This window comes from Sprattus sprattus, assembly GCF_963457725.1.
Source record: "Sprattus sprattus genome assembly, chromosome: 7".
Lineage (NCBI taxonomy): Eukaryota > Metazoa > Chordata > Actinopteri > Clupeiformes > Clupeidae > Sprattus > Sprattus sprattus.
This window is the reverse complement of record NC_137926.1, coordinates 13,183,579-13,211,545: the sequence shown is the minus strand read 5'-3', so window position 1 is coordinate 13,211,545 and position 27,967 is coordinate 13,183,579. Positions and strand designations below refer to the sequence as shown.

The 27,967-nt window shown below is 43.9% G+C and overlaps 1 protein-coding gene across 1 annotated transcript; it reads left to right on the top strand.

The window, feature by feature from the left end:
- zc3h18 (zinc finger CCCH-type containing 18) lies at positions 1–27,355 on the top strand. The gene is made up of 19 exons (XM_080842678.1): positions 1–145; positions 1,094–2,043; positions 5,033–5,117; positions 6,532–6,680; positions 6,879–6,974; positions 8,121–8,281; positions 8,917–8,946; positions 9,114–9,231; positions 9,604–9,923; positions 17,775–17,963; positions 18,349–18,468; positions 18,756–18,875; positions 19,335–19,547; positions 21,778–21,888; positions 22,736–22,935; positions 23,358–23,560; positions 24,879–24,981; positions 25,264–25,360; positions 26,065–27,355. Exons 2-19 carry the CDS (start codon positions 1,105–1,107, stop codon positions 26,273–26,275), a joined length of 3,465 nt encoding a protein of 1,154 aa, XP_080698804.1. The 5' UTR covers positions 1–145; positions 1,094–1,104; the 3' UTR covers positions 26,276–27,355.
- The last annotated feature ends 612 nt before the right edge of the window (positions 27,356–27,967 follow it).

Sequence of the window (27,967 nt, the reverse complement as noted above, 5' to 3'; positions counted from 1 at the left end):
TTGTCGTGCAGGGTTTACAATTTTCTCCGGTAAAGAAAATAACAGAAAATCGGATATATATAGATCGTTGTCAGACACAGAAAGAGTGAGACTGGGTAGTTCTTAACACCGAGACCCTGTCTCCCAAGTCGTTCAGGTTGGAAAGGTGAATAAATGTTATATTTACGCGTACTTTTGAGCTTGGTGAAAAGAGGAGGGTTGCATTGTTAATGAAGATCGAACAACCATGCTTCGTAGGTTATTTCAAAGTGGCATTTAAGGATCTAATGCTATATCCCAACGTTTTTACGAAATGGAAGGTCGTTTTTACGATTGTTTTCACATTGCGAGCGTGACCAATAGTCACACTTGTTTTTGCAGTCTGCGGTGCTCATTTTTGGGCCTTGTGTTGCTAGCTTGCGAAGTTAGCTAGCTAGGTGTATGGTTGGCTAGCTAGTTTGCCAACGATATTTATCATTAGCCACTGTTAGCTTGCTAGCTGCCACAACGAAACCCAACTCACTGGGTACCGCTCACTGGCTCAATAACTTGTTAGTTGCGCATTGGATATCCGGTTTTATATTTGGTTTTTATTTGGTTGGCGAAAAACAGACCTCACACATCGGTTGAATTTGTACATGGTTGGCATAGTTCGCTAGCTAGCCAGTTCTAGCTATTTTATATCAAGCCCATAGCCAAGAGACCTCTGTCAAAAGGCGTAAATGTTATAAGTTAGCTCGCTACTTGTGTCGACCGTGGCGAGGTTTGCTTGATAGCTTCTAGTGTAACATTGGGTTGGTTATGTTGTTAAGGATTGGTTTAGGAAGCACAAACGTTGCTAGCATTTTACCCCGCATATATGCTCGACTAACTTAGACGTTACTTTGTAAGGTAAGACGTTGGAGATAAGATAGCACTGTGGATTATTTGGATTTCATTGCAGTGTAACTTAATCTATCTTTCTTCATTTGAAACATTAAGATTAACCATTCATAATTTTTGAACAGCACACGTTGACTTAAGAAGGCATAGAAGGGACCCAAAGTCTAAGTAAGGCAATGATGGGTAGAAAACTTGACAGAATTGTGACGTTTCTCTTCTGATAACTTTTCAGAATAAGCACAGATGGATACCCCGGAGAGCCCTACTCAATCCCCACAGTCACCAGAAGAGGAGGAGGAGAAGGGCATCTCTGATAGTGAGTTGTTGGATTCACCGACTGAGGTGGACCAGGTCATCTCAGACAGCGAGCTTCTAAATGACGAGGATGACGAGGGCCAGGAGGAGGAACAAGTCGGCAGAGACTCAGAACTGGAAGACGAGGAGGAGGATGAAGGTCTCAGAGAAACAGGAGGAGGAGAAGGAGGTGGTGGAGGGCAGGAGATAGTCTCTGACCAAGAGGAAGATGTAATGGATCGAAGAGACCATGGGCATAAGAGGGGTGCCACTGACCTGCCTGGACACTTTGGTGCCATTATGGGAGCCAGCATTAATGTCCGACAATCGGCCAATGAAGAGGAGGAGGAAGAAGATGAGCAAGATCATGAGCTAGAGGAGAGAATCAGTCCTGAGTCGCCTGACTTTGAGCCAGAGCAGCACAGGCCCCTCAGCCCACCTGAAGAGGAGGAAGATGAGGATGAGGAAGAAAGACCTGGTGGTCCTGTCACGGCAGTGGTGGACGAGGAAGAGGAGGACGACGACGAGGAGGAGGAGATGAGGATGATGGAAGCTCAGCGCCGGAGAGGCGTGGTGGTGGTGAGCGACATGAAGGATGAGTCGTCAGTTTCTCGCGAGCTGGATGAGCATGAGCTGGACTATGACGAGGAGGTGCCAGAGGAACCCAGCATGCCCCCACTCCCCCAAGACCAGGAGAAGGAGAAGGAGGGCAATGAGGGGATCAAGCAGAGGAAGGAGCGGATCCCCATCCTGCCACCCCCGTCTGACAAGGACGCCCAGCCCAGAAAGCAAGACGAATCCAGGGGTCCAGAGCGAGGAAGGAGAGAATCCCTCCGAGACAAGAAGAAGGATGAGGATGATGGAGAGATCGATGAGGGGGAGATAGATGTGAGTTGGCAGCCCTAGTTGTGTTTATTGACTAACACTTTTTATTACTGCAGGTACAGTTGATGTTACTGAGCTGTCATGGCTTGTATGACAAAAGAGGACATTAATTGCATACCTTATTCAATCACTACAAAGTTCCAAAGAGGGTAAAATCAAGGTGCTCTCAGCCCACACTATGTGAAAGTGTGGGTCATGTTTCCCTTTGCCTTAGGCTCCCCACCTGAGAGCACTTTGATATGAATCACATGGATGTACTAAGCATCAAATGTACCTCTATATATGCTAAGGTAGGGGCAAAATATCCTATGAAAAAACTGTGACCATGTCCGTATTCAGACTGGATATATATTTAAAGCTGAACTGTGTAATGGAAATAGCAGCACCTTACGCAATTATAGTTATGTTTTGTTTTTATTTGTGCAGCTGCATAAACAACATCAGTATGTATTTGCATTTGGTCTTACTGGGCTGTGAATAATGGTGTGTTTTGATTATACTCAGAACTGCAAACTGATTGGTCAGCTCACCTGTCAAGTATTCGTTGTCATACTGGTCGATGGAATAGCCAATGCTGCTGTTGAGGTTGTTTACTGTGAAGACTAGGGCCAATCAGACCACCAGTAAGAACCCAAAGTCCATGTTTGATTGGGCTTCAAATGGTCAGTTGGCTAATAGAATTCCAGTGAAGCAAGTTTCAAAATCTGTTTCACTTTTTACTCTAAGAAATCTGAGGTCTTATTAACAAGATCTTAATCAACTTAAATTCCAGGCTTGCTTTCTTATGAATCGTATGAATGTGTCCTGAGATGTGTCCTAGCCTGTATGTTTGCCATTTTAATTACTTTTGTAATATTCAGTACATTTGTGTCTTGGTGTTCATCCTTACTCTATAAGGTGCCTAAAGAGGACCTTTCATGCTAATTTTCAGTATTAATCATTTTATTTTGGGTGTCTTCTACAATAGATTTACATGCTTACATTTTCCAAAAACATATTATTTTCCTCATACTTTAAATGCTTACATTTTCCAAAAACATATTATTTTCCTCATACTTTAAATGTCTTTTCACCTGAACTGCCATCAGTGAGCCTCTGTGGCCCTGGTTTTAGTGGTGTGGTGTGGAGGTTTAATTTATCTCCATGATTGCATGACCGTGGCCTCTTACTTATATTTTTCCACAACCTAATGAACCAAGAGCTGACAACACCAGTGCCATTTGCTACTTCTTATCAGACATATTGTCAAGAGGTGTGAAAATGGTAAGCAAATGCTGCTTCGTTTAAGGTTAGGTATGGAGAGTTATTTCCTCTCAGCATACATTTAAGTTGGTGGTTGGCTGTAGACTCTGCGGTGTGTTTAAGTGCAACATTTTTGTTCAGCGCAACAGTCTGCCTTTATCGCCGCTAGTTCTTTGATGTTGGTTTGGTGTGTCCCTGGCACCCTGGCTGGTGAAGCCTCTCCTCCCGATGAGCCCAGTGTGCTCTGTTTGCTAGTCGGGCAATAAGGATTATGGTAGTATATTGCATCATCTTGTAACAAAGGAAAAGTGCTGGAATTCACCAGTCAACGAAATAGTACAAGGCTCAATATTGGTATGGAGGACTAAGAGCACAGATCAGATGGGGTATTGCTCGTCACCCCTGCCAAGGAGGTTATGTTTTCAAAACGACCCGGACAGTTTTTATGAAACACGGGCCAAAGAAGAACCCATTCAATTTTGGAGAGAATCCAGATCAGGGGTTGGATCCAAGCAAAATTCTTTGTTTTTACCATTTTTCTTTAGCATTGGAAGAGAGGGCATTTGTTGTTAAGAGTGGACTTTTGGCCTTCGGCGGAGGTCTGTCCTTGTAGTTCAGTGCCATGTCTGCCCTATGCATATCAGACTGGAATGGCCGTACATTGGATTATTCATCTGAGGTGTGAGTACCTAGGTGTGTTCATGCTGTGTTGCTCTGGGTTACTACACTGATGCTGAATAAAAAAGGGCCTTCTTTTACGCATGTAGCTTACAGACTAAGTGGAACTTAATAATCTAGGTGACACGCAGAAACACAGAAAAGCCATGTTCCTGCTCACAGTTCCTGAACAGTGTTTTACAGTTAATTCTATCAGTGACTAATGCACTGTCACTCTGTCTTGTCGCTGTCTTGACACTGGGATCCTTCAATGATCACGTTAAGACCTCTCTTTATGATGCCTTTGCTTGTTTATATTAAAACAAACAGATGCGGCATAATGGCGCCCCAGTGTGTCCATTTCCATAGCAATCTGGTGGTGCAGAACCAGAGGCTTGACATAGTGTCTAGCGTCACCTATAATGCAGTGTTCAATACCGCCTTGAACTCATATTTCCAATTCGTAACATTTGCATTAGAACATTGCTTGAAGTAGCTCTGATTCAGAAACTCTGACAAAAAAAATCCCTGGCTTCATTGAGGCGTATCATTAAATCATTTTGTTATTGTTATCGATGTTGTGACAAACTTAAGAGACCTTGCCTATATCAAATGTCGAAAACCTTTTTAAATGTGCGATATCCTCTATGAAGGACTGTGTGTCAAAATGAACAAGAAAGCCTGATAGCCAGCAGATAGAAGGAAAATCCATGGATGAGTCATCACCACATTTTGGTTCAAATGCATTAAAGTCGTAGCTGGGAAGTTCGTTCTGAATTCCTAGTGGTCTTGAATGTGCCATTACGTGATGATATGACTTTTTGGTGCTTTACCAAAAAATGCACATGACGGACTTATTTCACACTTATGTGCAACACTATGCTAGAATCAGCCAGTCCATGAATTCATCTCAGCGGCAGTTGAAAACAAAATTAGAAAATGTTACTTAATTGTTTCAATCCAACCATTCTGCAGTAAATTAATATGGTTCAGATTCAGATACCATTTAAATACGAATACCCCATATGAAATTCTTCTTTCTCTGTCTGTGTCTATCTCTCTCTATCTGTCTCTGTGTGCATATCATCTCCAGGATGATGATCTGGAAGAGGGTGAGGTGAAGGATCCCATGGATCGCAAGATTCGGCCCCGCCCAACCTGCAGGTTCTTTATTAAAGGTAGGTTCTTCAGAAGTGTATGTTGGGAGTCTTACATTGTTAATGGATGTTTGGAGAGGCTGTGTGACTTGATAACACCTGACTCCAGAAACAATAAACTGAGGCTGGTGTGCCGTTGTGAATTCCACAATAATAGCAAAAAATATTTACAAGGTAATGTTCCAGCAGATAAAAAAAAAAGATCAGTAATTTTGAAAGACCTGAAGTAATATATCCCATGCTAGAAAGACACAGTCTGTTTCCAGCAATATTACGATTCCACTTTTCTATTTTGAAAAGCAACAAAAAGTATTTTTTCAGCTGTGTTACTTGTTGTTGTTGTCTTGCCATTCAAGGTGCATAGTAGTATTTTGCCACTAGGGGATGCTATAATCAAGCAAAAGGTAAAGCCGTTTGTTAGTAGTTGTATGCAATATTAACCTAATCGGGCTCCTAAAACTGCCGATCATTTTGTTAATATTCCCCACTTCAGATTTACTAGCCATACTGTTCAGTCTGAGAACACAGATATGTATGCTGTGATAAAACTAAAGAAGGTGGAAAAACTCAACTGTAGTCTGTCCAGGTATTGCTAACATCTGACCAACAGTCACCTGAGGCCATATAAACTGTTTGAATCAGAATTAATGTCTTATGATTCTGACACGTGTAGTTCCTCGTTTTCTTATCTTCAGAATTGGTTTTAAGTACAAGAATACCGGAATGTCCCTGTTCTTTTAGTTTTGAAGTCAGTGTGCCACTACCTGTATTCACTGCGCCATTAGACATCTATAGGATTAATTGATGATGGTAGCCTGGTGATTCCCCTGACTCGTGTGACCTGTCAATATATTTTAATTGAGACTTCCTCTGTTCTAATCAGAGAAGCAGGCAAATCTTTATGTGAAGCCTTGCTCTCTCTCTCTCTCTCCCTTGATGTATAGCATTGTAAAAACCTTGTTCCTGATTTTTTTTTTTTTACCATTGCCAGTGTCTGTGGTACAAAATTACCATCAAAACTACATGAACCTGTGGTGTCTGCTATTGCAGATTAGTTTCTGTCACTTCCAGGGATGATCACTACTTATGTAATATTCTACTATCTACATTTTTGAGTTTTGCAGGATATATTCTGAATATCTTTTAAGCATGTAGTAACGATAAAACCCATGCTTATATGCCCCCATTTCCTTTGGATCATCATGAAACAGTATAGTGTATAACATGTATTTTCGTTCAGTTTATTTGTTGACCCTTAATGTCAAAGAAAATTTGATATCTTGAATATTATTTAGCAAGAAGTTTAGTTCTTTACATTGGTTCTACGTAAGAGTTACTTGTCATGTGAATAGAGCAATGCATTTTCTCCCCTCCTTTCGCTCATGTGTGTGTATGCGTGTGTTTGTGCGTGTGTGTGTCTGTGTGTGTGTTGCAGGGAACTGCACCTGGGGTATGAACTGCAGATTCATCCACCCCGGAGTGAACGATAAGGGCAACTACTCCCTCATCAGCAAACCAGACCCATTCAACCACAACGGGGGCCCACCCGGGGCACCCCACCCTCTCATGCCTGCCAACCCATGGGTGGGTATTTACCCCTTGGACAGTTAGGCAGGTGTTCAGTCCAGAGGGGTATTTGTGTTGTTGTGTGTTTATGTAGGTATATGTTGGAATGTGTTGCAATGGAATGTGTGTTTTCAGAAGGGCACATCCTAATTAAATCCATGTATTGCTCTCCTTATCTCTTTTTCCTCTCTCTCTTTCTCTCTCTCTCCTACTTAGGGAGGTCCGGCTGTTGAGGAGCTTCCACCCCCCCCACCTCCCATGGAGCCTCCAGTAGAGAGTGCCTGGGAGAGAGGCCTGAGACACGCCAAAGAGGTTAGTATACCTCTCATCTACTGGGGCTCTCTGAAATACACTTAATTTATTTATTTATTTACACTTCATTCATTTTTACATTTTTTGGAGGATTTTTCCCAATTGTCATTAAATTGTATGTGCGATGAGCTGTGCTTTTTACACACATTTCTGTAGTCTGTCTAGATGATTGGCCTATAATAGGGTAGGTAGAATAGGGCAGCAATGGTAGTATAACCCCAAATTTAAATAGAGTTTCATTTCATCATTTTAACATTTTTTATAGAAAGAAAAAAATCCAAAACATATAAGGGAAGATTGCTTCCTGGTTTCCTTTTATCAGACTTGCACTGAGTCAGTAAACCGCTTTTGTTATGAGTATTATGGTTATACGGTTATTCTGAGAATATTCAGATGCTGTCCCATTGGCCAGTTTTAGTCTCCTGTGTCCGTCTACGACGAGGGACCATATTCCCTGTTTGGTTCACGACACGTAGAGATGTGTCAGTTCACCGTCACTGTGGCCAACTCTGTATTAATTTCAAAACCGTCAAACCCGAGAGGTCGATGTAATGATGTAAAGCCAAATATAATTAACTTTGGCTAGTTGCCTATAAAGGTATTGAATGAAGGAATTCTCTCCTGTCGTAACTTTTAAAAATTGGTCCAACATATTTTAGCGTTTCATTGTGGGTGTTACAGTTCAAGGGTAGAGAATGCAAAGGTGCAGATGAGTACTTTTCCAGCTGTTTATCCTTTGTTTCAACCGTTAATGCAATAGACGCGTCTGAAAGGGATTTCCCCTCCATTTCCATCTGTGGCTTTCTAGACAAAGTGTTGACCTATACATGTCTCTGGTCTGGTATCATTATGCTGTTGCATTTACACAATTGTCTTATATATCCAGTAACTAATGTTCTCAAATGCAGATTGCTTAATCCGTTACTGTAATAATTCATGGCCATGTTCGGTTGGGTTCTTATACCCAACTTCAAACCAGCTTTAGAAGTGCGACTCGTATATGGGTCAGGTGATCAGGTGTCATAGATTTCTTTTTGTCCCTCTTGCAATCATCCCAGCATATCCAAGGCTATCTGCTGAGCCAAGCTCTCTTGTCTCCTGCTGGTGGGATTGACCCAAGCCCCCTTCTCTCTGTGTTTGCCCCAGGTACTGAAGAAGGCCACCATCCGTAAGGAGCAGGAGCCCGACTTCGAGGAGAAGCGCTTCAACGTCACCATTGGCGAGGACGAGCGGGAGTTCGACAAGGAGAACGAGTTCTTCAGGGAGCGCGCCGGCTACCGCATCACCCGGGAGATCAGAGAGCCAGGGTGAGACCTCAGGCCGCACTCAGTTAGACTCATCGTAGAGGATGGCATTGCCAAGGCAACATGGCGGAGCATGCCTTTGCCAATGGTCTTGACCTCCATGCCAATGGTCTTGACCTCCATGCCACGCTGTACAGAGGCATAACACTTCTAAGATGCTACGATAAACTCAACTGCAGTGAATTGTTGGATTCTAGTAAATGTAGGTTCAATGTAAAAATAATCAGAGGTAGCCATGTCCCAGTGGGCTGCCTGAGGATGCCAACAGGTGTGAAGGGAGGTACTGTGACGTTTGTGACTGTGGCCTTCAATACACGCACATGCAGTCTGTACTAAGATTACTCTGAATGATCCCAGCGAGGTTCGTTACTGCAGTAATCCTGTAGGCTGCTGTGGGAAATGCTCTAGATTTAGCCGGTCTATGTCTCTGTGTCTCTATTTTTTAATGATTGGTTTATAGGTTGATGACGAGATGTGTGTTTGTAGAGGAAATTAGGAGACAAAACACAATGTATTGCATTCAGTGGTTTTGGTCACACCTTGTGGTGACTCATTTTGTTCTTATTCATTTTTATTTTTATGAATGAATGAATGAATGAATGAATAAATAAATGTGTGATGTGTGTTATTGTTCTTAGGGATATGGAATTCAGAGAGCTAGGCTATGGGTGAGTGCAACCTCTTCTTTTCCATGGCATCATGATTGATCTTGGAATGTTTGGGCTTAATCTGGGCGTGTGGGTATTTTTTGTCGCGTGTGTGTGTGTGTGTGTGTGTGTGTGTGTGTGTGTGTGTGTGTGTTTTGTCTTTGTGGGTGTGTGTGGCTCCTGGACAGAAATGACCCTTACGCCGACCCGTACTATGACTATGAGATGGAGGCCCTTTGGAGAGGAGGCCAGTATGAGAACTTCAGAGTGGAGTACTCAGAGACACCTTTACCATACCACTACGCAGTGAGTACCCTGACGTAGAGTTCCTTGTTGATCGATTACTCCCTCATATTCACCCAATAGTGTATCATAATGGTGCTGAACTTGCTGAACTCTTTTCCAAAACTCCCAGTGTCCTCCTAAAGACTCATACATTCTGTATACTTTAAAGGACCCTTCTAACCCCTAATTAGTAACACCCCCCCCCCCCCCCCCCTAAATATACTTGCAAACACAAACCTTCAATGTATGACTGGTCATATACTGTTACACGTTCCACAGCAGCTAAGAGTGTTGATGTACAGAAACAAATGTTGTCCAGAAATGTAATACTTCAGTCACCTCAATGTGGATTCTAGTTTATAGCTGAACGTGTGTGTACTGTTGTGTTTTCAGGAGGAGAGAGAGCGCGAGCGAGACCCACGTGAAAGAGACCCACGTGAGCGAGACCCACGTGAGCGCCACCGTGACCCACGTGAGCGAGACCCACGTGAGCGAGACCAACGTGAGCGCGAGAGGCGGCAGCGTGAGCGTGAGCGGGAGAGGGAGCGCGAGAAGGAGCGACTGCGGCGAAAGGAGGAGTGGGAGCGCGACCGGCTGAAGCGGGATGAGAAAGAACGCCCACGGGAGCGGCCCCTCAGAGAGCCCCGCGACAAGAAGGAGGACAAGGACAAGCAGCCCAAAGCACCCAGGTCGCCTGGGGGCATCCCGCCCAGGTGAGACAAACCCTTACAAACAATGGCAACATTTTATGCCTCTCTTTAGTCTCTCAGGGGGAACACACACACACGCACGCACGCACGCACGCACACAGTACCACAACGTGTCTGGTCCATCGTGTTTGGTGGAGACTGAGGTTTCTGGTTTCACAGACTCAGGCTATCGGTGTTAGTTGTTTATTGTAGCATAGAACACACACACACACACACATTCTAAATTGGGGTTGCCACAGTGGAAATTTTGCTGAGATGGTGACCGGAACATGAAAGAAGGCCCCGCTTGGCACAGAAAGGTCTGCAGAAAAGTGATCCCCACCTTTGTTTACATGAAGAATTGCAAATCTGAATGGACATGGGTCTCTGTAGGAAACCCTAGGAGAGATCAACATGGAGGGTCAGGTTGAAGGAGGCCTGGATGGAAAAAATGAGCACATCAGTGAGGCGGACACACCTCTAAGGGTCAATTTTCTGCCAGTATCGTGTGAAAGTTGCATCATTTTTATTCCGGTGCGTAGCTCAGAAGATTAGTCAGCGGATATTACCTCATCACTAACGTGCCCTCGTCTCCCAGCAGCCACATGCTACTAATGGGCGTGTGTGTGTGTTTTGTGTGTGTGTGAGCTTCTGCACCCACGCACTACGGATGTGTCTGTGTTGGTGTGTGTGTGCGGCACTCAGGTGCGTGTGTTTCATACACCACACCCAAAATCAGCCAAAGACCGTTGCTCTTGTTTAACGTATGAAGGTCACTAATTACATCCATCCACTATTTGATTTGTACCCAAAATTTGAGGCAACAGGGTTCTTTCTCTGTCATCAGTTCATTTATTTATTTGTTTAATCATTTATTATTTTATTGGTTTGTCTGGTGTTGGTCCTTTCTCTGGTCATTCACATATTTGATCACTCACTCAATTACCTTTTCCATTCATTCATTCATTCATTCATTCACTCACTCACTCACTCACTCATTTCTTCACTAATTAATTCATTCATTCATTCATCCCCTCATTCTTTAGTGTCTTCTTCTGGGCTTCTGCTCCGGTCATTCACTCACACGTTATCTCGGTAGCCCTAAGGCCTAGGTAAAAACATGTTGTGTTTCCTGTTTCAGCCCTGAAAAAATTAGGGTAGGTAGGATTATCTTTTTTTTTAATTATTATTATTTTTTTAAACAATAGTGACGGACCGAGGCCCCGGTAACCGTCTATCCGTGGGTATGGCCACAAGCTCAGAGTCAGAGTAAAGTTTTCCAGGTTTTTTTTGGTTTATTATTTTTCAAAAGATCAAGTATCCAAAAGTTATTTCACAAACTCATTAATTCCATTCCATCAGGCATTCACAAAGCTCACAAAGAACATAATTCTGTTAAGCCTCTAAAGCAATGGTCCCCAAACTTTTTAGGCCCAAGATCACTGACCTTTGCCTTGGTGAAGGCAAGATCTACCTATTGAGGCGTTGAGAGAAAAAAAAAGACTGTCCAGACTCCAAACTGCACTTACAGCTTATCTTTGTATTGGGCCTAGTTGTAATTGAATTAAATCAAACACTTTTGTCCAGCTTTCAAATTGATGTGACCAAAAACACATTTAACCAGGGGTTCTCAATTATATCAATTATCAATCCACCAAGTTTAATTTTAGAATCCTCCTGAGAACACTTCAGCTGTGTTCAGAGATATTTTCTGACTATGATCTTCCGAAGTCCGTAAGAAAACAGTTAGAAAATGAAAATGTTTTTTTTTTTTTTTTTTTTTAAAGAGATCGACAGGGAAGCGCGGCCCACCCCAAAAAAAAGTCTAGGGTCGGCAGTTTTTTTTAGGGTCGGTCGGGAAACGGGAAACACAAAAAATTATTTCCTAAGAGTGAAAAGACACACACTGTCTGCAGAGTTTGTAAAAAGATAAAGAAAAGCATTTTCAGTTTCAGTCTACATTTATACTGCTCCGAGCCCTCTTCGAGCGAACCTCTCACAAAGGCTCTCATACGCAGGGATTAAAGTATTCCTTGCCCCCACCCCCTCCCCCCTCAGGCTCAGGATTTCTTTTTGCTTTAACCCGGTATAGTTAGAAAAATTAGGAGGCACACAACAGCCACTCCGAGGGGTTCAGAGAGGGTTTGGAGAGAGCGATTAAAATCGGAGAGGCATTACCTGTGTCTGGCTTCGTGAAATCGGAGTAGTATATATTTTGCTTAAGAATTCCTTTTCCACGCAGTTCTGTAGTTTTCTTCTCAGAACTCGCTGATAAGCTGCCGGGGATGGCGTCACACGCCTCTGCTTTCTTTTGCCCTTTTGGCACCGTCTCCCCTTCCTTGTGATCTTTGGGGGGTTAAGGCTGGTATGCTGACAGTTTTGTTGGTTGAAACCAAAATGGAGTGGTTTAGCTAGAAAGGACAGGAGGAATTATGTAAATGCTCTGGATCATTTCCTTTCCTCATGGCTAACACTGCCGCAAATTGTGCTGACTAAACTTAGGCTGCAAAGTGAGGATGCTGGATACGTGCGGTCCCTGAATCATTGAAATAGGAATTAATGAAGATAACCGTGGTTATTTTTCACAAATAACTGCACCATCTAATTCAAACCATGGCATCCATAAATAGGACAGAGTAAAATATTGTTTTTATACCACTTCAGTGTTTTGTTGGGAATCCTTTCTGGTCACGTGACGCTTCATAGACACAACAGAGTTCCCTTTACACGAGAAGCCTGGGGCACGCCAAAGAGTAATTTGCTGCAATGTTAGCCATGAGGAAAGGAAATTATTCAGTGCATGTACAGAATTCCAGCGAATGGCTCTTTGGCGTGCCACAGGCTTTGTGTGTCGGGGGAACCCTGTTGTGTCTATGAAGCGCCACGTGACCAGCGTTTTGTTGGGAATCCTTTGATTTCTGAAGTTAGTTCTCGAATGTAACGCTTATCCTACTCTATACAATGTACTCCATGCATTCAGAATGTTACTAGACTCCCATAGTGTGTCAGTTTACTTTTCGTGCTGAGTGCTTGGACAAATTGTGCTGACTAAACTTAGGCTGCATAGTGAGTGCTGGATACGTGCGGTCCCTGAATCATTGAAAATAGGAATTAATGAATATAACTGTGAAACCGTGGTTATTTTTCACAAATAACTGCACAATCAATAGCAGTACTCATTTAATACTATACCTCAGTAAGCATTTTTGTTTGGTGATCTTTCTTTATTAAATGATCATTTTCAGCCTTGAATGCACACTTAGGCTTTACCTTTTGATTTCTTAGACATTGTGTTGAGAAGTTTATGACTTGAAATTCCAGCTGTGGTGCATTCCTGTAGACATACTTGTTTGTGCCTTGACACCTCGGGGTTGCATCAGCTCGGGATCACTCAACACTCTCCTGTATACAAGCCAAGGCACCAAAGTGAGGCATGTGCGTGTGCGTGTGCGTCACCACTTCACAGCTGTCCCAAAACACATGTTCTTATGGCTATGACATACATGTGTATCTAGCCTGTGTCTATGACATGCCTGTGTGTATATAGCCTGTACCTATGACATGCCTGTGTATGTAGCCAATGACGTGGCTATGACATGCCTGTGTATGTAGCCAATAACGTGGCTATGACATGCCTGTGTATGTAGCCAATCACGTGGCTATGACATGCCTGTGTATGTAGCCAATAACGTGGCTATGACATGCCTGTGTATGTAGCCAATAATGTGGCTATGACATGCCTGTGCATGTAGCCAATAACGTGGCTATGACATGCTTGTGTTGTGTATAGAGCCTGTACCTATGACATGCCTGTGTATGTAGCCAATAACGTGGCTATGACATGCCTGTGTATATACCATGTGGCTATGACATGCCTGTGTATGCAGCCTCTAGCTTTAACATGCCTGTGTATGTAGCCTCTAGCTTTAACATGCCTGTGTATGTAGCCTGTGGATTTGACATACCTGTGTATATAGCCTATGGCTATGACATGCCTGTGTATATAGCCAATAACGTGCCTATGACATGCCTGTGTATAGCATGTGGCTATGACATGCCTGTGTATATAGCCTGTAATGTTGCTATGACATGCTTGTGTATAGAGCCAATAACATGGTTGGGCTTGGCTCTTAGAGATACATCGTTGAGGGTTTGACGCAGACTGTCTAGTCTTTTGCTCTGAATCTTCATCTTTTAGTTGTTGGTATAGGCACGACACAAAGTTAGATGCTGCTGGTCATGCCGTCCCATAGAACAACCAGGAGTGAGGTTCTTCCAAATAGACCTGCACTGCAGCCCTGGTGGAAAGCTGCTGCATGTTTTAATTTTCATGGGAATTTCGTGGGAAAATTTGAGGAACTTTTTTGCCTTGATGCTCTATCATATCTCCTCTATTATTGTATCATAGCCACTTGGCTGCAACCTGCTATTGATGCAGAGGGGTTTGATTCCAGATATCAAGTTTCAGGTCATATCAAGTTCAGATTTAGTTTCTAAGACTTGCTGTAAAGAGTAGGGTGTTACATCTCACTATTTCAAGAGAGGAAAATCCAGCAACATAAGCTCTCCACCACATGCTGTAAAGTGTGTGTTTTTCCCCCTTTGTATTGCTTGTTATCTAGGTGTGCTCTTTCCGTAAAAAGGGAAGCATTATGAAGTTCACGCACCTTGCCTATTTTTAGCAACAGGGACACATTAAACCATCTAACTATTCAAGTATTGTCACCTTACCTTCTATTTTTAGCTACACTTCCCTCACCTGTTTGAGCTTGCAATTACTTAGTTCCCAGATCCTCAAACACCGTGTGTGTATGTATGTGTGTTTTGCACGCATGAATGTAAAGAGGTTACGATGCCTTGACGTCACTTTTGTTTGACTACTGCAGGGACACAGTGCTCCATGTTGAACTGTTCCATATTAGTCGAATATTTAATAGTTTAATGAACAACTTGAGGGAAAGTCCGTCTGAAAGCAGTGGAGAGCTCAGATGCCTGGCCCCCTGTGCAAGGAAAGTACCTCACAGGATGTTGACCTTTTGAAGATAGATGTCTTAGTGATGGACAGTAAATGACTGTCAAAGGCCCTCCAACAGTTTGCTGTGCCTTTTGTCATGGATGCAAAAAGGAGAAAAATGTTTTCCCTAGTCATCCAATCCTAGTCATGCCACGCAAAAATCATCTAGAGCCTCACAGGGCTCATGGATTGTTATGGGGTATTTAAGTTTTTGAATTAGCCTAGTCCACTTCATTTATGTAGCTTAAATCTTAAAACTGAGGGCCCAATAGGTTTGATTTAAGTCGATTCCTCAGGCTGTAAACAGTCATGTTTGCAGGTCCGAATCCACATGTTTCGAATGAATGCCTCAAATTTTAAGCATATAGTTAAAGTTCATGCAGGCTGTAAATAACTCCCTCCAGAAAATGTCAATGAATTTTAAACTTGATCTGTATTGCTGAATACAGCTATAAAAATGGCTTAAATAGATGACAGCAGAACATGTATCATTAATGAGCGTGCAGGCATATACATTGCTATACATGGTCTACACTGACTCTTAATTTTTGAAGTAATACAGAGGAAAAGATGTTAAATTCCTAAACTGTGCGATTGGTTGGGGACTTCCCACAGCGGCCAATCCTCTCACGGTCACATGCAAGGACTCATACTCAACAACTTAACCTATCCAGTATAACAACTCCCCAACCATAGATCCAACAACAACGCACAACTGGCTAGTGACCGCCGCAACATGCGCTGTCTGTAGCCCACACCTGCTAAACACAACATCATGACTGCACAACCATAGAACTTGCTTTTTCAGCAGCCGCAGACTACTCCTTTAAAGCTCCTTTTAGTGATTGTCTTCAAACCAAAATCCAACAGAAGAATTGTGGCTGATTTTGCTCCAAAGCCACCCTTTCTCCACTGGTCTGGTGTGTGCTTGTGTAGCCTGCATTGTGTGGACAAGCACAATCCCGCACCAGACTGGAACTCGCAACCTCGGCCATGGGAGACGCACTGCACAGCATTGTACCACTGGCTACTGTTACACTTGACAACCTTGCTTCAGTTCCACATCCTTAGCTTCTTCCTATTAAAATGCTTCCTCAATTGCACTCATATCATGTGACTGTCTGACTTGCTTTGGGTGTTGAACATCAAGTGAAGCAGAGCTGTAAGAGCCACCTGTGTCCATGGTCCTCTATGTCCCCACATGCAACTTTAGGCTCCACATAAAGCATCAGTGAAATTCAGAGCGTAGGCTTGTATGTATTTTAAACAAGTTCAGTAGAATCATTCAATGTTTTGTACATCTTCAGTTTTTGCGTCTGGTCCTGGTGGATTTGTTGCGTTATGGCCTAAACTGAATTTGAAGAATGCTGGCTTTCTCAGTATCTCCCTCTTGCTTAACTATGGGGTGTTTTTTTTGGGCTCTTGAAGGGCCAATGGGGTTGATGATACTTTTCCGATGATACACAGACAGAGGCCCCGTTTGGATAGACTTTTTTGCGTGATGGTAAGGAACTACAATTCCTTGCAGCAGCAACTACAACAGCCCAATAAGCAACCGATCAACCTGACCCAAGTCAATAACTTCCGCAATCGCTTAGTTAGTAGCCTAGTGTAGTAGCCTAGTGTAGTACCATTGTCTTTTCCTAAGTCCTTATGAATTTTACTTCACATCTCTCCTTGACCATGACATTTTCCATCAAGGTCAAGCAAAAGTGGTTAGGAAAAAACTATAGGACAGACAATCAGACCGCAGCCAAACTTTCCAATCAATAGTGTAACATTGCAAAGCATCTTCCATCACACTGCCATACAAAGCCTAAAACCAACCATGAATGTAGCTACAATTAAAAAAAAAAGAAGTAGAATTGAAAATATGATTTTCCATAGATTGCAAAACTAAAGCAATGAAGGTACAATAAAAAGGAGTGGTGTTGAAAATGTGGTTTTCCATACATTGCAAAACAAAAGCAATTTACGTGGTAAGGATACAACATGTGTTTATTTACACACACACGTACACTACATGCCTTCAGGACATCACGACTATTTTTAAAGGTTTTAAAGGGCAATCAATCGCATGAGAAATGTCTCTGTAATCTAACCAGTACAGTCACAGAAGAGCACTGTGGGTAAATAAATAGTACACGTAGGTGATGATTGACATTTCACAATTGCAGTATTGTTCTCTTGAAGTCAAATAATTATTAAGTGAATGCTTGTAAGGACTTCTGTCACTGTGGAATGTAGCCTAGTGTGTTGTTTGCACAGTGTTTCCTTATAAAAACAAGTCTCTCTTGCTGAAGAGGCGCGGGAAGACCACAATTGCGTAAAGTTCTTCTGAGCTGTGAAGTCACACAGTCACTAATCACTAGGTCTCCATTTCCATTTCCATTTCCAATTGCATAAAGTTCTTCTGAGCTGTGAAGTCACACAGACGTCAGTGGAGCCAGGGCTTAAATGAAAAATTGCATCTTGTCATCAGTCAAACAAGCCATAGGCAGTACTTATGGGTAGAAGGAACAAATACTATTTTCTTCAATCATTTTACCACCATCAATGATGTGGTTTGTTCTAGAAATGAAAATACGCTGACTATTTGTATGAGTTGATGAGTTTGTAGTGTTATTCAGCGTTATAGCGTTGTAGTGTAGTTATGTTGCAGTACCATACAGTTGTGTTGTCAAATTGAATGCTTCTTTGCTGCACTCTATAATAAGGTAGTAATAGTAATGGCTCAAATGTTAAATCAGTATAATCACATTGCACTCTTCTTTCCTTTAACCCCTGTGTCCCCCTCTTTCCATGCTATCCTTTCTTGTTTTCTTTCATTCACTCACTCTTTCTTTCTCTATCTCACTCAGTCTCCGACCCATGGAGCCCCCGGTGAAGAAGGAGATGGTTCCGATGGTCAAGCGTCCAGACGAATGGAAGGACCCGTGGCGCCGGTCCAAGTCTCCCCGCAGACGCCCGGGCATGACCGGCTCTCCCCCACGTGGCCGACGGCGACATCGTCCCTCGGGCTCCTCCGTTTCACTGTCCAACTCCTCCAGGTGCGCACACACACGCACACGCACACACACACACACACACACACAGGTTTGCAGTCACCTTCATAACACGTGTGTGTACACACATAAATGTGTACACATACACATGTGTACACACAGCATTATTATATAAGACTGTGTGTGCACACAGTTATTCACACCTGTACACTCACACACACACACAAACACACATACAGCGATATTCTGTAGCACCCCTGGCCACATATGGTCTAATACTTGAGCTCATTCATCCAGATTCTCACTGTATTCATTGACCATGCAAACATACACACACACCGACTCATCTCAATTGTTCATACCTCAAGATCCATTTAATACTGATGTATCAATGAACAATGACACATCAGGTGTGTGTGTGTGTGTCTAGGTCGTCGTCCCGCTCCTCGTCATACACAGGCTCTGGCTCCTCACGCTCAAGATCCCGGTCCTCCTCCTTCAGCTCCTACTCCAGCCACTCCTCACAGCACAGCTCTTTCAGTGGCTCACGGTAAAACACACACACACACACACACACAGATACACCCCTCACAGCACATCTCTTTCAGTGTTTCATGGTAACACACACACACCCCTCACAACAAGGCTCTTTCAGCTGCAGCTGCTCACGGTAACACACGGTGTGTGTTTGAGCTCACCCACTACTCAGCGGTTGCTACTGATAGTAATGCATACACACATATATGGTTGTGCACATACACACACATAAGATGTGTGCTCAAGACATATTCTAAGCTGTATTGAGCCCAATTCAACTGTTCTTTCTCTTTCTCCCAGATCCTTCTCCTCCTCGCCCTCCCCCCACCCCCACCCCCACCCCCACCCTCACCCCCACCCGGCGGCACAGAGAAACGCAGCCAAGGCTAAACCAGACCAGCCTCCTGTGGTCTCTAAAGGGTACACACATAAACGCACATACACAGATATGCCTGAACACATGTATGTACACATGCATATTCAAGTACCAACCATTCAAACATTTTCAATTGGTTTCAACAAAACCATCATATTCTCAAAGAATGGCTGCTCTGGTCAGGATTGTAAGTAGGCTACATCCCCAGCGTTCACTAAAACTGAATAAACAATTGTTGTGCTTGCACCTTTTCAATGTTAATTTACATTACAAGTGTGTGCAAATAGAATGGACAATACTGAATGTACCACTCTGTCATCTTGCTTGTGTGCATCACCCCATGCAAATAAGATATGGTTTATTTGTGAGAATAATACATGATTTAGTGTTTGTTGGCCTGAGGTAGCAGGGAAGTGTTTGAGGTTTTGAGTGTGTTGCCTGAATGTCACAACAGCTCCATTGCTGCCCCTCCAGCTGACCTCTTTTTGCCTTCCAACCCACAGCCCCCCGCAGAAGCCTGCCGCAGTGCCCCCCCCTCGCAGAGAGAAACCCCCACCCAAAAAGCTGCCCAGCCCCACCCAGCAAGCTGGCCAGCCCAACCAGCCCAGCCAGCCCCCTAGCGAAGTCCCTAAGCCCCCGGCCCCGAGGGACCCCGCCAAGCCACCCCCCAACGCCAGGGAGGGTCGCAGGAAAGATAGGCCGCATCCGCCACGGAGGTACAGAGCCTGCAGTGTGTGTGTGTGTGTGTGTGTGTGTGTGTGTGTGTGTTTGAGCTCAAACGTGTGTGTGTGTGTGTGTGTGTTTGAGCTCACACATGTGAGTGGCCATTAATGTGCTCCTTACTTGACAAGTTATGTTTCTGCTCAGTCAGTGAAATGGGCCAAGCTATACGTTTTGCATGTTTTTCCCGCCTGCTGAGAAAATTTGTATACACAGTGTAGGTGGTCATGACATCAGTGGCACTTCGATAAAGAAGCTGTGTGTTTATGTTCTTTTACGGTGGGTGTTTGTTAGTGAGATAGGGGTTTCACAGCCTCTGGTCATTAATTTTTCAGGCTGTGGGTGTGTGTGTGTCAGTGTGTGTGTGTGTGTGTGTGTGTGTGTATGTATGTGTGTGTGCGCGCATGTTTATGCCTCTGTGGGAGAACCCATAACACAATTTTGTGGTCAGATTAAGAGGAAGCGCTGAAAAGGCCACCTACAGTCACACACACAGACACACACACACACACACACACACACACACACACACACACACACACACACACACACACACACACACACACAGACACACACACACACACACACACACACACACAAACACACACATGGATGGGAGGCCCTGTGTGGAAGCCGAAACTGCTGGACTCCAGACACAGGGTTGCTGTTGTCCTCTCTCCCACGAGCTGTCCTACCCACACGTCCTCACAAGCGTCCCTCTGGCCGACCTTTCACTTTGGAGTCCCCCACACGAGGGAAAACAGGCTTGTCCACGTGGATGTTCCAGCCACCATATCCTCCTGGGAACCAATACAAATTAACATAAAACCTCAAAAGAGTAAGAGGGTATGCATGGAAACTAATGTCAACTACAGAGGACACAAGTCTATGGGTTGGTTTTCAGGAGGTTACGAGAGTTTGAATACATGCCAATATGCCCTACAGGAGGTTACGAGAGTTTGAATACATGCCAATATGCCCTACAGGAGGTTACGAGAGTTTGAATACATGGCAATGTGCCCTTTAACTAGGTTTGCATTGGGGTTGGAAGACAGGAGTTGTATTCCATTCAGGTGCACTGTTGCCTCTAGGTGAGGAAAGGTGCATGTGGATTTTAAGAGCCCCTTTTAGACGGGAAGGTCAGAGGTCTGCCATTCCCCCCCCCCCCCCCCCCCCCCCCCCCATGTGCTTTCCATGGCAGAATTTCCGTAATGGAAGAAAGAGTGGATGGATGGCTCAGTTCAAGCTACTTTGTTTCCTGTTTACAGAGGCTGTGTAGGAACACCAGAGTGGACAGCTATGGTGTTGTGAGGAGCAGTTAGGTGAATTTGAGTTGCAGACCCCACCATTAACCCATTAAACTGGTAAATGTACTGCTGTACATTTGATTGCAATGATCAGGCCTAAGACATTGCATTTAAGACAAGTTAAAATCTCTGGTCATTGTTGATATAGTTTATACACATAGACATGTACAGACAGTTCATCCTTTTTATTTATCCAATAAACTATCCAAGACATCATAATTAAATTCCTAAAACTGAAGATCCCAGGGTTGAGGAGGCTATATTGAGGGAGCAAAATGGATAGTGTCTTTGCGGCAAGATAAGCTAATGGACCAAACTTGTTTACTCATAACTTACTCATGTGCAAACATCACGCAGTAGTTCAGGTCATGTAGAGTGTTTCTGTTGATGGGTGCGGCTTGACCTTGAATCCTTGAATTTTTGGAGGTTCAGATCTAAGAAATGATTAGCAGAATGCAAGAAATGTGATATACGTGTGTGTTCACAACCGCATATCAGCCTGCCTCTGGCAGAATGGAAAGTGTCTTTTGTATTGAAAGTTCAAAGTTATTTTGATTTCGTTCAGCCTGTCAGTCCTGTCTTCCGGCAGGAAATATATCATTAGTGACAGACAGGAGTGGGTGCTCAGGAGATTAGTATTGTGCAATGCACTCGTTGCTCTGTTTAATTATTATTAGTTTTGACTCATTCTGTTGGGTTGTGCTCATTGTTATGACTGATATTGCTACTGTTTAAACAAAACAAAAAAAAAGATCTGTGATTTGTTGAGAAGTATTCTTCACTTATAAGTATTCTCTGATTTTGTCTGATCATTTTCCTCCCTCTCTTCCTTACCTATCCTTATTTCTCTGGCTTTGACTCTTTACTCCCCCTCTCTCTATTTTTCTCACACTCCCTCGTCTCTCTCTGTCACTCTCAGGCGGACATTGAGTGGTAGTGTGAGTGGCACTGGCAGCAGCTTCTCAGGCTCCAGCTCTCGCTCCCGCTCCTCCACAGGCTCCCACTCGCGCTCCGGATCACGCAAGTCTAGGTGACACACACACACACACACACAAGTTACACCTCAGTGTACTTTTGGTCACACATATCCACACAAACAGAAATAATGTCTCCCTTTCACACCCACACACACACACACACACACACACACACACACACACACACACACACACACACACACACACACACACACACACAAGCATAATTGCTGGGATTCACATTCCCTTTCCCACATTTCCACTGACTTGTATTGAGTTAAGATTAGATTGTGAAGATGTTTGTCGAGTTCTACTGTGTACTTATTTTGAAATGGAAAGACTACATTTGAACTTTTACTTTCTCTCTCTCTCTCTCTCTCTCTCTCTCTCTCTCTCTCTCTCTCTCTCTCCCTTGCTTTTTCTCTTATCTCACCTTCACATGATTTGGCCATGACTGGTTGAAATCCCCAGAAAATCCAGGTACGACACCTTTATGTCTGAAAGCCATGTTTTTGTTAGAGCTAGCCTTCCTTAATTGGTGTGTATAACTGCATTTAGCATAGAATACATGATTGCAAAGTCGAACAGCAGTAACCTGTGCACATTTCATTACCCTCATATTTTCACTTGTTATCCTTTCCTGTAATGTTCCCGAGCTCTTTTCTCCTTTTGTGTGCTGTCTATCCTCCCCTCCTGCTCTCTTGCTTCTGTTTCCTCTCTCTCTCTCTCTCTCTCTCTCTCTCTCTCTCTCTCTCTCTCTCTCTCTCTCTCTCTCTCTCTCTCTCTCTCTCTCTCTCTCACTCCATTCCTTCCCTCTCTTTGCTTTCCCATACTTTCTTTGTTTCTCTTTTGTCTTATCTTAATCTCATGTCCTTTGATCACTCTACCTCCATCTCTCAGGTCTCTGAGCGTGAGCAGCGTCTCCTCTGAGTCCTCGGCGTCGTCCAGCAGCAGCTCGGTGCGGAGCGCCGACTCGGACGACATGTATGCCGATCTGGCAAGCCCTGTGTCCTCGGCCAGCTCGCGCTCGCCCACCCTCGGACATCCCCGCAAGCCCCGCGCCCCCCCCAGAGATCTCCAGCGCCCCAACAAAGACAGAGGTGCAAACCCCCACACCACACTACACCACCTGACCCCCCACACAACTCACCACACCACCTAGCCTTACAAGCTCCACTGTTAGTCACATCGTTAGGCGGCTGGTTAGTTACCACAGGAACTTTTTACTTCCCCTTGGAAGTCACACAAGTCCATTATATTCGAATGACTCACAGGTGTAAACATAAACACAGAGTCATAAAGTGTGGTCATTTTTGTGGTCAGAGTGACCCTGTCATTCTTCCTAGAGAAGGGAATCACGCTGTCTACTTCGAAGGGGTGATGGTGTTGGGTGTTTTTCGACCTCTTTTGGAAATGCTTGTGGTTGTGTGAGCATGTTGTGATTGGATTGTGTGTCTGTTTAATTAACATACTTGCACATACTTACTTCCACCTTTTCCCCTAAACCTGTGTCCCTCTTTAGGAAAGCCCCCAAAGAAAGAGGAGCCCTTCAGAGACGAGCGCAAGAGGCCGAGTCCATCAGGGCCCCCCTTCAGGCCGGGCTCAGCTGGTCAAATGCCCCGCTCAGGCCCCAGCAACCGGGGTCACCCCATGCACCCGCCACACATGGGGCCCCCGGGAGGATACGGCTCGCACAAGGACATCAAACTCACGCTGCTCAACAAGGTACCCTCAGATGCCCAGAGTAAATGAGAACTCAAGAGTTCCAGCAGGTCTTTTAAAAAGCTAAATATAAGGCCCTATTTGGCATTAGAATGCCTGAAAGGTGCAGTGTTTAGGATTTAGGGTGATCTATTAGCAAAAATGCAAATATGTTTTAATTAGGCTATAATGAAACGTGTTTTTGTTAAATTAGAATGCACTCTTCATATCTACATAGGGAGCGGGTCCTCATCTATGGAGTCCGCCATGTTTCTACAGTAGCCCAGAATGAGACAAAAACATGGCTCTAAACTGCCCCTTGCGTTTTTATGGCACCTGCGGGCCACTGTTGCTTGTCCTCCACACTTGGAAAGATGTAGTTAACTGTTTGCAATCCACATCCTCACTGCTACGTGCCACTTAATCCTACGTATTGTACCTTGAAATCAAAAGTCTTAAAACTACTATTACATGGCAAGTTTAATTTTATGACATGGCTATTATTGTCAAAATAATTGGTGATAATTGTTTAAAATAATATACTCACAAAGGATAGGACAACAATACTCTTTTTTTTTTGCGGCCATACTATTTTTTTTTGCGGCCAGGATGCTCAGAGCAGATGCACTGTCTGCTAGCTAGCAATGGTGCCAATTCAATGCAAATTGGCTAGGCTTTCGCAACATGGCTGAAAGCGATACCAGCCATTGGGCACAAAGCATGGGGTATTTTGTGCAGGAAGTGTTTCAAACTCTGTACAATCAAGGAATCAAGGGCTCCCACATGCAAAACTGCCAAATCACCTTGCCAAAACAAATGCCAAGTATTTCCCAATTTACCTGTTCTGCCCTCGTCTCCACCACGCTTCCACCCTATCTCTGATGCCAGGACCCGTGACTGATACTTCTGTCAGAGGCAAAATACTTAAAGTTTATAGTTTGAAGCCAACTGTTACTTTTAACTGGTTCATAAATGTTGTATTTTATGTTATTGTTTGCCATCCTTGTTTGTTTTTGTTTTTTTTCCCATTTGAGGTAAATCTAACTTTTTCAGTGGACCAAAAGAAAAGTCATGTTTTATGATACAAAAACATTTAGGCAGAATTGTCCCTTACCCCAAGTAAATTATGTAATTTTTTCTTCAATTTTGGTCATTGTTAAGTTGGTCTGTAATGCCATTCCGAGTCTAACTTGTCTTTAGCTCTAGTAACCCTGGAACTGACAGGCATTCTATTCTGACTAGGTTTCAGACTAGATAGAATTAATGAGGCTTAAACCCTCGGTGTGTATGTGTGCGTGTGTGTGTGTGTGTGTGTGCGCGTGTGTGTGTGTGTGGAGAGCAGCAGCAGCCCCCAGACCGAGGCAACAGGAAAAGGTATTTCCCTGCCGATAAGGAGAGGCCAACGTCTCCCCTCAGCAAGAGGATAGCCATGTCTCCTGACAGAGGTAAGGAGAGCTAGATGACCATCTGTCTCTTTCTCTTGCACTCGCACAGCAAGCCTACGACCATGCAACCAGATTAATTCCCACACTCACATAAAACCACGTTACCAAATTAAATTGGTACGCACACAGGCACACAGAAATGTGCATATGCTCATTGGACTAAACATAGGATAAATATGTTCACCAAAAACCCTCCTTGCGTGTCTGTCTGTAAGTCAGTGTACTTGTGTCTCCACCTATTCTTCTACTTGATCCATCATTCTTATCTTTTCGCACTCTCAGGCCGGGACCGGAGGATGATGGGTAGACCCCCCCTATCTCCTAGAATGGACCGTCCCAGAGGCCAGGGCCCACGGCCAATGCCCCCACAGGGTGACAGGTAGGTCATCTCTCTATCAGCCGCCTAATGCTTCTGCTACCCCCACACACACGCACACACACACACACCCCATGTTTCATAAATCAACCATACGTCTCCTACAAAACATTCTCACATTCTGTTCAAAACCACAGTTCCCCCCCACCACCACCACCACATACATCCTCTTTCTTCAAACAAAGCGCCCTTTCTCTGTCATTGTTTTGTAAATGGTGTCTAATTGCATCACATGAGAAGTCCAGCGACGTATCACTGCTTTTGATTAACAGCACAGCAATGTACAGAGGCAACGAAGCACACTCTACACTACACCCACACGTACACACACACACACACACACTCACAGATGACAACCTTTCTATTTCCATTTCTATGGAAGAAGCTTGCCTCATTTCCATTTTATACACACCAATTTGTTTGGTTGGTTGTGAGTTAATTAGCTAGTTACAAATAACACACACACACACACACACACACACACACACACACACACACACGGAAACACTTACCGGTACTTGCTCCATTTCTGCGCTCAAGAGTAGAGTTTTACTACTCATGCGGAAAAGCATGCATAATTACTCCTCATGCGTGTATTGTAACTTACTTGGAAGCACAGCATCTTGTATGCTTTAGAATGCACTCCCGTCACTCATCCTCACTGTGTTTAATTCTCTAATTGTTCCCATTCTCTTCTCCCCCTACAGGAAGCGGCCCATGTCCCCACCCCCAAAGGCTTCTGGAAAGGGTCCAGCCATGCCCCCAGGCAAACCCCCGGGGCCGGGTTCAGGTTCTGGTTCCGGTTCGGCCTCGGGGAAGCCCAGCAACACGCTGAGCCGCCGAGAGGAGCTGCTCAAGCAGCTGAAGGCCGTGGAGGACGCCATCGCCCGCAAGAGAGCCAAGATCCCCGGGAAGTAGAGCCAGCCGCGACAGATACAAGACACAGAAGAGAAGCATCACACCTCCTCTCTCCCCCCCCCTCCTCCTACCAAATACCCTTCGGCTGACCGTGTCACCGAGTCGTCAGCAGGCGTCTAGCAGCTTTGGGAATTGGGGGAGCGGACGGACGGACGGACATAAACGAATAAACAACAGCAAAAACAAACAACAAACAAAAGCACCAGGGTGTGAGGATGCGTGATGGAAGCCGCGTGTGAGATGAAAATTTTCGTTTGGGCGTCCCCACGGTAGAGGACGTGTAGATTTTATATGGATGTCACACAGATGTGGGGCTGGGGGGGGACCCCTGTTCATTCATCTCTCTCCCCCTCCCTCTCTCCAACATGAACTATAGGAGATGTTTTCTTAATAACGGGGAGAATAAATACTGTTTATCTATCCAGGTTCTCTTATCTGAGTCCCTCCATCTATCTCTTTCTCTCTCTGTCTTTCTCTTACTCTCACTCTATTTTATTATCTCCTATTCTCTCCGCTCCTCTCCTAGTTGTATGTATGTGGAGGGGAGTTGAGGGGATGGAAACGCTGTGCTCTATGTACGATACACTGAAGATTCTACAAATGATGACAAAGTGTTCGCTTCCACTTGCATTCGATTTGTGGCCACAAATGGCCAAGGGCCCCTCTGTAAGGCCAAGTCACCTGACGTGATTTCCATGATTCCCAGTTCAAACCCTGAACTCTGTCCCCCGATCATTCAATTGTTTTTCCAGGCCTTCCAATGTGTACAATTATAGTAAGCAGACGACAAGCCAGTTTCTTTTAAAAAGAAGTGTATTACTCTAGAGCTCAAATGACAGTGATGTGAAGTATTGCTTTTTTTTTTCTCCTTTTTTTAATTTTACGGATTTGTTTTGTTTTTTCTTAGCTCGACTCCAGTAATAAACTGTTTTATTCGTCCCTCATTTTTAGTTGAAACAAGTGTGAGAGGTTGTATACGGGACGCCAGGAGATGAGGAGGAACTCCGTCTAGCTTTTTTGTGACAGGAAAAAAAAAAAAAAGCTTCTAAATAAACTATTTTGATAAAGAGATTGACTGTCCACCGTTTGTTTGCTCTCTATTTGGTCGGAGAAATCCTGCTATTTCAACTATTTCACTTTCATTATAAAACAATAGGCTTTTGGATACGAATGTTATCTCTCTCTGGGACACCGTCCAGTGAAACACATACAGTAACCCCTAGTTAAGAATTTCTTAAGAGGGCACAGTGGGTCAGAATTTAACAATTTATTATGTCAGGTACAAGTTACTTATACAGTAAATTCAATCAAGTCTAAAGTGAAGAATACAGGTCTAAAACACTATACTTAATAAGAACATGAACATACCTGGCTGCTTCGAATGGCTACTCACACGGATGTGAGGGAGATCTGAAGACATAGTGCTGCTGGTTCTATGCACACCTTCCCCTAAAGTACACATTTATTGCGCCATCTGGCCCTCTCATTATCAGGTCTCTGATATCTATGTTTTAATTAATATATACAGCTGTTAAGTCCCTGAGAACACAGAATATCGGAATATTATTTGGGTTTCGTTTTGAGAGAAAGAAATGCAGTCCATTCACCACTTGATGAATCATGTTTTGTTTTGTTTGGTGCATGCGAATTTCAGTTATAGAGGGATAGTAAGGGTGGCAGGATACATAACGA

What these genes read in the sequence shown, in the direction of transcription:
- zc3h18 (XM_080842678.1), top strand. Translation starts at nt 1,105, where the DNA reads ATGGATACCCCGGAGAGCCCTACTCAATCCCCACAGTCACCAGAAGAG. An exon ending in CGGGAGATCAGAGAGCCAGG is followed by an intron (nt 8,282 to 8,916) that starts GTGAGACCTCAG and finishes TATTGTTCTTAG; the next exon opens with GGATATGGAATTCAGAGAGC. An exon ending in AACTCACGCTGCTCAACAAG is followed by an intron (nt 23,561 to 24,878) that starts GTACCCTCAGAT and finishes TGTGGAGAGCAG; the next exon opens with CAGCAGCCCCCAGACCGAGG.